Genomic DNA, 10,742 nt, shown 5'->3' with positions numbered 1-10,742 from the left:
GTCCATCTTCAAAACATTTTTACCACAGGTTTGCTTGGTCCCGACGGGATGTTAACTTACAGTTTATTGTCTGTGTTGGCATGTCAGAAATAAAACTGCTCTATCACGCTTATGAGTGTATCCAGTGGAGCCCAAATACAGGTAATTTCAGCCTTTTCAAAGAAATCCTAATAAACCTTTCTTCTGGTCCTTCTCATTCCTCATAAAATGTTACTGTAATGTGATGTTTTTGTTTTTGAAAGTCTTTTCTTGAGCAGCCCAGAGTGAATCACCCAAACTTGAGGGGAAGGAAATGACGTGGAGTGAGGTGCCCCATGGCGAAGGTCAGGGGGAGAGGCCTGTTAGGCGGTGTAGACCGCAGAGCAGGGTGTAGACAGTGGCATGCAGTGCGGAGGAGCCTGAGAGCAGAGGAACAGGGATGAGGGGACATGCAGGACCATCCTCGCTATCCACTATTGTTCTGGGCTCCCTTGCTTGCTTTGGGAGGGTCTGTCACCCAGGTGTCACCCACGCAGTACCCAGGCGGTGCTTGGAAAGGACATGAGGGGCTTAGGGAGGTAGCTCGGCCCCATGCTACCCGCCTCCTTGGAAGCTCTTGAGGAAGAAGATGACAGCCGGGGGCCACAGATAGAGGTTTTCGCTCCAGCCCCTTCCTTGCCTGGCACCTGGCTCCCAGAGAGCCCGTTCCTGGCCTTCACCTGCTTCTGCCAGGTCTAAGATGAAGATGGACTCCACAGTCTCTAGCATCATTCTCTACTCTTCCAGTCTTCAGGAGCACCTACCTCCCCCATGACATGGGGGTGCACAGCACTAAACGTATCTGGGCTGCTCACAGACCCTCTCACTCTTAGGAGGGGGACATATCAGACTCTACTTCATGCCTCTTAAGAGTCAAATATTCTAAATGTTACCATTTATGGTTTTTAAGTCAGGAGCCTTAATGCACGGTGGTTGTTTTTTGTTTAAGATTTATTTATTTGAGAGAAAGAGAGAGTGCGCATGCGCATGTGAGCTGAGGGTAGGGGCCAAGGGAGAGAGAGAATCTCAAGCAGACTCCATGCTGAGAGAGGAGCCTGAAGCAGCCAGGTCCCAAGACCCTGAGATCACAGCCTGGTTGAAACCAAGAGTCGGCACTCAACCCACTAAGCCACCCAAGTGCCCCACAGTGGTTGTTTCTTCAAATCCGTGAGTAGATGAATGAAGCAATGGAAGCCTTGCTGGGATTTACTAATCAGACCCCCAAACCTTTAATTCCTCAGGTAAGAAAATTCAGTTGCAAAATGGCCTAAGTAATAGGTAAGGAGATTCATTTTACTTTAGGACGACTGACTGATTCACAGCCTGCTTCTAAGACCCAACGTTCTCTGTTCCCTCAGAGAAGACTTTTTAGATCAGTTGTGCCCTTATTACTTATTTTGTCTTTTTAGGTGTACAACCTAGGGATTTGACAATCGTATGCATTATGAAATCCTCACCATGATTAAATATAGCTGCCATTTGTCACCATATGTCAACTGTTATCACAATATTATTGACTATATTCCCTATGCTGTACTTTTCATCCCTGTGATCCATCATTTCTTTTTTTAAAAGATTTTTATTTATTCATGAGAGACACAGAGAGAGGCAGAGACATAGGCAGAGGGAGAAGCAGGCTCCCTGTGGGGAGCCGGATGCAGAACTCAATCCCAGGACCCTGGGATCACGACCTGAGCTGAAGGCAGATGCTCAACTACTGAGCCACCCAGGTGCCCCTCTTTTTTGGATTCTTAAATTGCATGTGTGTATGTGTGTGCATGTTTGTTAGGTAAGTTGGTCATTTGAGGCATCATCCTATGGAGTGACCTTTCTCTCTTCATCTCACCCGTGGACCGTAGCCTTAAAGACCAGCCACTAAGGCTCCGTATGCTCTGGGAGGGATATTCTTGGGGTTCTAGCAGAACAGAATATGAGCCAGAAAAGATGTGCAAGGCCATGCCTATGGGCAGAGGAGACCCCACCGCCCCTACCCACAGGAGGGCTCAGAGCAGAAAGGGAGGGGTGGCGTAAAAGGAAGAGGGGGTGACCCACTGGCTGCCCTGTCCCCCTTGGGGAGTGGAGGGACTGCTGCACCTTACCCCATCTGCACAGTGGGTGAGGGAGGGCTGAGGGAGTCACTGCAGCCTCTGTAGGCCAGGAGGTCAGGGGAGGAGGCTGCAGACACCCGTGAGGACCACAGGACCAACAATTCCAAGACCCACAGAAGGACACTCTGTAAAATGGAGCCGCCAAGCCCAGGTACCACCAGGGGGTATTGGAAGGCCACCCTAAGACTGATGGGGCTGGGCTGGGGGCATCCTACACAGCAGGTCTGCAAGCTGCAGAGTTTAGGTTGGGGCCTGGGGGAGAATCCTGAGGAAGGAGGGGGTAACAGGACTCCTGAATCTGACTTGAGTTTGAATCCAGAGTGACTGAGAAATTACTGCATCGAACTACACCTCCGCTACAGTGAGTTGCGGACAATGCAGGGCTCAGAGTCTGAAAATCAAAATGAGCTATGGGACACATAGGGCTTTTTTAGTACATTTTTTGTACATCTGTATAATTTGTACCTACGAGTTATGCTGTAGCATGTATCCTAATTGGATACAAGTATATGTGAAATGATTATGAGATAGCTTTTTACCTTTTTTTTTTTTTTTTTTTTTGGAACAAACCTACAAACTTACTCAAAAGTAGAGATCACAGAGTTATGAACTCCTGTATCAGTAAGGGTCTCAGCAAAAGATAGACGTGATCACATTAGGATAATTTGATCAAAGTTTAAAGTTATGGCTGGCGTATGGGGAACCAGACTGAGGGGATAGACCCAGGCAATTGTTACCTCCCTGATGCCCAGAGAGACCAGAGGAGGAAGTGGTTCTGGAGACCCTTGCAGGGTGTGGGGAGGGGGACCGTGATCTTTGGTCAAGAGATACAGCCAGCCCTGGTAGCAACTCAGGAGGGAGTGTGCGGTGGGGTAAAGATCTCCTCTCACTCTCTTCTTTCCCTCCTTTGCCTGCTAGGTAGCCAGGGGGCAAGGAACCATAGATGTCATCCACATGGTTTGGCCTCTTGGGGTTCAGATCAGGATGGGGAGAGTAGACGGACAAATGGAAAGTATATGGCTTAATCTCATATACCAACACCCAGTTGCAACAAGTGTATTAGGTTTCTATTGTTGCTGTAACAAGTTACCAGACATTTTGTGACTGCAAACCCGCCATGGAAAATCTCGCAGTTGAGCTCAGCATGCCTTAGGTGGGTCCTCTGCTGAGAGTTTCTCAGGGCTGCAATCAAGGGGTCTGTAGAGCTGCACCCTTTTCAGGACACTCTGGGAAGAACCCGCTTCCAGGCCAATTCAGGTTGTAGCAGGATCCAGGTCCTTGTGGTTGTCGGACCGAGGTCCCAGCTTGCTGGCTGTCGGCCAGGAGTCGTTCTGAGCTTGTAGAGGTAACCCTGTTTCTTGGCTTATAACTGCCTTCCTCCATTTTGAAGACACTGATGGTCAGTCAAGTCCTTCCCAGTTTTCAGCCTCATCTTGTCTGCTTTGTGTTTTTGTTTTAGTTGACTCTTCTGCCTTCCTCTTCTGGCTGTAAGGGCCCACCTGCATTGTCCAGGATAAGGTATCTCCCTGTTTTAAGCTGCTAACAACTTTAATTCTATCTGCAAAGTCCTTTCACAGAAATATGTAGACTAGAATCTTGGAATCTTCAGAATGTAGCCAACTACTACAGTGATCAGCATTTTGCCACTCTTCGGTCACAAACTTTTTTTTTTTTTTTAATTACAGTGATTTAAGAAGCTGTAATTCACATGCTATACAATTCACTCATTTAAAGTGCACACTTAACAGTTCTTGATATATTACCTTCCCAATTTTTAAAAGTTGTGGTAAGATATATATATGTAACATGAAATTTGCCATTTTAACCATTTTTGAGCATGCGATTCAATAGCATTGAGTACATTCACAATGCTGTGCGACCATCACCAGTATTTACATCCCAAACTCTTCATTACCCTAAATGAAACTTTGAAACCATTAAGTGATAACTCTCTGTTGACGCTGCCCCCAGCCCTGGTGACATCTCATCTACTTTTGGCCTCTGTGAATTTGCCTAAGTGAAGAACCTCATATATTTGTTCCTTTGTGTCTGGCTTATTTTGCTTAGCATAATGACTTCAAATTTCATCCATGTTGTAAAGTGTTGGAACTTCTTTCCTTTTTACGGCTGAACATTCCATTGTAGGAGAACAACACATTTTATTTATCCTTTCATCTGTCAATGGGTACTTGGGCTGTTTCTACTTTGGTTATTGAGAAAATGTTGCTAGAACACTGGGAGCAAGTATCTGTTAGAGCCCCCACTTTCAATTCCTTTGGGTATATAGTTAGAAGTGGAATTGCTGGATATAATTTTATATTTAAGTGTTGTTTTTTTTAAGTGGGTTTCTTGCCCGATGCAAAGCCCAATGTGGGGCTTGAACTCACAACCCTGAGGTCAAGACCTGAGCTGAAATCAAGAGTTGAATGCTTAACTGACTGGGCCACCCGGGTGCCCCTATATTCAACTTTTTGAGGAGGAGCCATAAAAGTGTCTTCCGTGTTGCTGTGACATTTTACATTCCATTGGCAATGCATAAGGATTCCCATTTTCTAAATCCTCTTCAACACTTGTTATCTTCTGGGGTTTTTTGTTCTTGCTGTTTACTTTTTTGTTTTGTTTTGTTTTGTTTTGTTTTGTTTTTTGTTATAACCATCCTCATCGTTGTGAAGTGATATCTAATTGTAGTTTTGACTGGCAATGCCTTGATGATTAATGATGTCGAGCATCTTCTCATGCACTTATTGGCCATTTGTTTATTTCCTTTGAAAAAGTGTTTATTCAAATCCTTGGTCCATTTTTGACTTGGCCAGTTTTTTTAATTATCATTGTTGAGTTTTAGTTCTTTATATATTCTGGAAACCAACCTTTATTAAATATAAGATTTGCAAATACTTTCTCCTCTTCCATGGGTTGATTGTCTTTCCACTCTCTTGACTGGGTCGTTTGATGCACAAAAGTTTTTATTTTTGATGAAGACCAGTCTGTTTTTTGTTTTTTGTTTTTTTTTCCTTTTGAGGTTTGTGCTTTTGGAGTCACATACAAGAAATCACTGCCAGATCTAATGCCATGAAGATTTTTCCATGTGCCGGCCCCCCAATAATTAAAAACAGCAGTCAGTAATCAGAACACACAAGCCAATTTTTGGAGGATAGGGTTGTTATTGCCCACGCTAGCTCTGGCAAGCCACCCTAGGAACTTGACCTGCTGTCCCCACAGCCCCCCACAGCGGAACTGCATGATAGGGAATGGTTGTCACGATTAAGTGAAAGCTGAAATTGGCCACAATTCAGCAGCCTCTTCATCAAGCTCTCTCTTGGGTGCAGCAAGGGTTCTAACTCCATCTCGAGCTCCAAAGTAGTTTATGCCGACAGCTCTTGCCAGCTCAGTTTTTTCTTGCTTTGCTAGAGATGTATTCCTGGAGCATCCCACTGTATCACCTTCCCCTGCTTAGGTAACTAGGTGTTATGACCAGAATGAAACTCTGGAAGTTTTCAGTTGTCCCCTTAGCCAGTTCCATGGATGCTGTCATTTCCCAAGTGGGCTCTTATGCACCAGTTCCCTTCTGTCCACCACAGCAGCTCTGAGCACTTCACTCCTGCAACTTCCGAGCCCCCTTTACTCTGTCCAAGTTAGAGCTCCGTCTCCATCCCACCGAGGGGCCAGTGTGGAACAGACCAGGGCTCTCAGGCCATGGCAGTGCTAGAACGTGTCTTTGTTTCTCCCAGAGGTGAGGGGGAAAAACACACCTCATTGTCACAACTGAGTTAGGAAACTCTGTTGCTGCAGTTGAAATATGTTTTTCTGAAAAATGAAAACAATGTCCAAAACGGTAGTTTGGGGTCTCTGATGGAATGATTTCCTAAGTCAACGAGCCCCTAAGTCTTTGGTGGGAAACCAACCGCCCCTCATAACCTTGGGGTATCCACAGGGTGTGCACAGTATTAAACTGCTATCTTCTCGTTGCGAATCAGCCCCCAACTATAAATTTCTCCATTCAAACAAGATAAAGGTTTTTTTAACAAAAAAATTGTTTAATTTTCTGCACTGATATTTGTACAACTGTAAACTCAAGGAATCATCTGATACTTGTATAAACCTGGGGGAATAGTTAATAAGCACCTTCATTCAATGGTTTCCACAGTTTAAGAATTGACCATTTGAAGACTTCTAGAATGAATCTAGTAAAATGAATAAAAGTTATAAAATTATATAAAATTATGACAAACATTTGTTATAGAGGGCTCGATATGGGATGATAAATATAAAAAAAGTGAAACTAATTCAGGGGGCTGGGATGGATAGAAGACCCATGTGTTCCCCAAATCTCGTGACTCTCGGGGATATATTTGGCTCTCAAAACAAGCTCCAATTATTCAAGGTAAAGGGTCTTTCCCGATCCAGGTGCCAATGGGATGCCAAAGCAGATGAGGCCAACGCAGGGCAGGGGTACAGGCTGAGGGGGATGAGCTCACTGAGGTTTGCAGTAAGGGGAAACATGTCTTCCCCAAGGAGAAAAACAAGCAAATTCTTCTATGTCTTCAAGCCTAAGTGTTCTTTGGCAAAAGGGACCGTTTTTTCTTTGGGATTATTAAAGAGCTTTTCTCATTGCTGTTGTTAAATACCCTTTTCTATCCTTTCCTCTTGATCGATCTCCTTGTGATACTTTCTGCTGAGCCTTCTCTACTTCCTTACCCTAATCTTTACTGACTTCAAATCCTTATGCTCAGCTTTGAATCCAAGATTCCTATTGTTCTGCAACTCTGGGAAGCAGCTGGTAAAAGATAACACTAGCTACTTTTCTGGCCAGGAGAGGTTTCTAAACAAACTGTGGACATGTAAACATGACAGGTGACAATGGTCCCTTTAAGTACACCAATGAGCAATCAAGGGTCTGGATCAGTAGCATAAATACTTGATCTGGCCCTTGTAGATGAGAAGACAGCCAGCAAGGGCCATGAGTAGAGGGAGAAGCTAAGGAGACATGAGCTCATGTTGGCTGAGGGCAGGAGGTGAGGCCCTGGTACCAGCCCGCAGCTATGCTTAAAGCCAGGGAGGCTGGGCATTGGTGCCAGCAGTGGGGTCATGCTGCTCAAGAGACCAGATGCTGGCATCGAGGTGCTCTGGGCAAAGAGGAATAATTTGGTAACTGCTGGTGAATTTAAGGCACATCCAAAGAATCCTCATCCTCAAACATCTGACTCTATACCTTCAAATTCCTACCACTGGACTCTCCTTTGATGGAAGCCTTTATCTACCAAAGGCTACTGCTGAAATGCCAGTAACTTATCTGGGAGGGGCTGCCCATTATCGCCCACAGATATCCATACGGCCCTATGACAGGGCAGGTTTTGAACGAAAGGTGGGACAGGATGCAGGCGGTACAGAACTCAGGGGTGGCAGGAAGCTAGGAGTTGGGAGAGGGAATTCAGAGCACCAAAAGAAAAGAGGGGGGGACAGTTAACTCCCTCCTTCATTCACAGCCTTGCTTAGGTGGCCCTGGCTGGTGCGTCAGGGAGTTAACGCCACAGGGGAAGGGGCAGCTCATGTGTGGGGAGGCTCCACTCCACTTAGGGGATGCTAAGCTGGGGAAAGGTTCCAGAGCACTGGGATGGGCATAAAATCCTCACTCGGAGGTGGTGGGGTTCTGTCTGTGTGGAGGGGAAGAGGCTTTCTCATTCTAGAAGCCCAAGGCATCTGTTTTGGGAAACAGGGGAACACCATTGGGGCTCAGGCTGGGTAGGATCTGGGCGTGGAGGCCAAGAGGCCAGAGTTTTCAGTCTGGACCCTTTTAAGGAGGGTGCTGCCGAATACGTGCAGAGAGAATGAGGCACTCTTGTCTTCATTTCCGCTCGATGCAGTCAACTCCCAGAGTGTTGTCAGGGCAACGGCAGGTCCTGCTTCCAGGTGTGGCCAAGCAGAGGTGGGTACAGCCACCATTGTTCACTGAGCAATAGTTGTGACCTGAAAAAGGCAAAATCAGTTCAAGGGCTACAGAAGAGAGTAACCTACATATTAGCCCCATTTTTGATTTCCACGCCAAGCATGTGGGTGTTCCAGGAAGAGGGAGTCCTCGCCATTTAAGGATTTACCAGATGGGCAAAACTCAATTCCTGAGTTGGGGACTGATTTACCATCAGAGCTGGGAGCTCTTAGTATAACACGGAGCTGGGATTTTCAAGCACAAAGTGCTCTCAGTCTAGCCTGTCCACTCGGCTTTGCATCAGCCTGGAGGTAGGTGGGAAGCCATGGAGCGCAAGTCTGGGGAGGGGTCTCAGAGAGGTGGCACAGCAGATTCTAGAGCCACACTGCCTAGCTCCCCCACGGCTGTGCCACTGTGAGCTGCGTGGCTTTGGGCAAGTGGCTTCGGTTCCCTTATTAATAAAATGGGACAAGAACGGTACCTACCTCATGGGGTTGCTCTGAGGATTAGTGAACTCATGAGTACCCAGCACTGAGAAGGCTGGGTTAATACACATGGTCGTGATTATTAGCAGCAGTGATTTTTTTTTAAAGATTTATTTATTTATTTATTTATTTATTTATTTATTTATTTATTTATTTTTGATAGACACAGAGAGAGAAAGAGGCAGAGACACAGGAGGAGGAAGATGCAGGCTCCATGCCGGGAGCCCAACGCGGGACTCGATCCCAGGACTCCAGGATCACGCCCTGGGCCAAAGGCAGGCGCCAAACCGCTGAGCCACCCAGGGATCCCCAGCAGCAGTGATTATTAATACGGCTGTTAGGTCAAATGGATGGACTCTTGAAGCAGCAGAGATCGTAACACGGATGTTCCTATTTGGAACCTGAAGGCTGCATATATCTAGACCCAGCCCAAGATTCAGTACTTTCCCTCACCCTGGTCCATCACCTCCACCTCATCCTCTCATGTTTTCAGTGTGGCTCATCTACTAAATAATGAAGACCCTTGAGGGAAGGGGCTGTGTCTCACCTGCCATGTGCTCAGGGCTACGAGAGCCCAGGCAGGGAGCAGCCAGGGCCCCCCAGCCCCTGACTAGTAAGAGCACAGGTGGGTTACCTTGGGGACACTGAGACAGGGCTGTGGTGACACCATATAGCCGGGTCTGCTTGTGGGGGTGGAAGGCATCAGTCTCTTTGGAAATAGCAAGATCTACAGCAACCACGGAATTCCTGTGGAACACCAAAGGGCAGAAGGTAAAAGACACATCTGATGGCTCCAACTTTCTGCCTACAAGGTGGCCTTTTCTGTGGTTTTGGGGCCACGAAGAGACACGTTGGCCTTACTGCCTAGCCATCCCCACTCCCTCCTCCTGGGGAGGGACAAGCCTGCATTTCTCTGCCTTCCTGGAAAGGACAAGGACAAAGATTAGCAAGCTCTCCCCTCAGCTCTAAATTCCAAACTGGGAAATTGGCTTTCCATCCGATGCCCTGGGTCCCAGTTGCTTGCTTGGCTTGACGCCCCATGTTTGCAGGAAGGGGTGGTCCAGCAGGGGCTTTGGGAATATTGCAGTTTAAGAAGTGTAATGCAATAGGAGCCTGGGGTGGGCATGGAGCCTACCAGCCAAGGGACCCCAGGCCAGCTCTCGGGGAAAGAACAGACATTCTCCCAAGTCCAAGTATACATACTTGAAGCTGCCCAGCCAGGAGCATCAGATGATAAACAGCACCTCCTACCCCCCAGGTGCCCTCTGCCTCACTCCTCTTCCCCCTCCTCTCCTGACAACCAGAAGGCCAAGGCAGACAGCAGGTGTCTCTGGGCGCTGGAAGGTCAGGTCAAGAGGCCACATGGGGAGGGCTTGGCCTCCCAGAGACAGGGCAGCAGGGCAGGCTCCCCGGCCCCCGCTGACGTACGTCTTCCAGTCCGTGTAGTACAGATTCTTCCCATAGCTTGTAACAGCAAAAGGGTACTGGAGCCCTTCGAGAACCCTGCGTCGGCCAGACTCATCGGGCTTCAGACACTCTACCCGATTGGTGCCTGTGTGGAGCGAAAACAAGTGGTTTATTGTGCAGCCAAGAAACGGCCCCTTTATGACAAAACCAGTAACGAGGGCCGGGGTGAGAGAAGTCGGTGTTACAATGACAGATCCTGGAGAACACATGAGACCTGCTCTTGAACAGCAGAAAGCTTTTGCCCTGCCCTGCCCCTCTTACTGGTCAGCACCCCCCCTCCATTGGGGATCCATACCTGATTCCGATGCAGGTCGGGGCAGGGGGGCCTCTCCTTGTTCTGCCCATTCCCAGAGCAGCTTGGGGATTAAGTAGGAATGATGACATCTTCCAGCTCTCACTCAAGTCCCTACTGCCTGAAGCCTCCCAGCCCCTCCCTCCCTGCACTCCAAGCCCTTAACCATCGTTAACATGCCCCATGGTTGCAACCGCACATGGCCCCACATCAGCGCCCAGACTAGGGCTAACTTAAGCCTTGCATTGTCCTTTAATTGTGCAAGATTTATTCCTGTGCTCCCTGGATGCAAGATGCGGTCCCTGCACTCCCGTGGCACCTGATGGTGTTGGGAAAAGGGTAGGTACTCAGGAGACACTTAACAGATGACTGACCATACTCTCCCACTAAGCATCCCGCCCACATCCCTTGATACCCCAGGGTAGGGGATCTCATCAGGATTGTACACC

The 10,742-nt window shown here is 47.6% G+C and overlaps 1 protein-coding gene across 1 annotated transcript in view; it reads right to left on the bottom strand.

Annotated features, from left to right (window-relative positions):
- Positions 1 to 6,139: 6,139 nt before the first annotated feature.
- Positions 6,140 to 10,742, bottom strand: part of NID1 (nidogen 1) — an 82,972-nt gene continuing 78,369 nt past the window's right edge. Inside the window, exons 18-20 of the mRNA XM_072822985.1 lie at positions 9,963 to 10,086; positions 9,169 to 9,281; positions 6,140 to 8,090 (exon numbers count right to left, since the gene is read on the bottom strand). Coding sequence (XP_072679086.1) covers positions 7,969 to 8,090; positions 9,169 to 9,281; positions 9,963 to 10,086 — 359 coding nt within the window. The 3' untranslated portion in view covers positions 6,140 to 7,968. The remainder of the gene's footprint in view (positions 8,091 to 9,168; positions 9,282 to 9,962; positions 10,087 to 10,742) is intronic.

This window comes from Canis lupus, chromosome 4 (assembly GCF_048164855.1).
Source record: "Canis lupus baileyi chromosome 4, mCanLup2.hap1, whole genome shotgun sequence".
In the NCBI taxonomy this organism is placed as follows: domain Eukaryota; kingdom Metazoa; phylum Chordata; class Mammalia; order Carnivora; family Canidae; genus Canis; species Canis lupus.
This window is presented reverse-complemented; position numbering and strand designations above follow the sequence as displayed.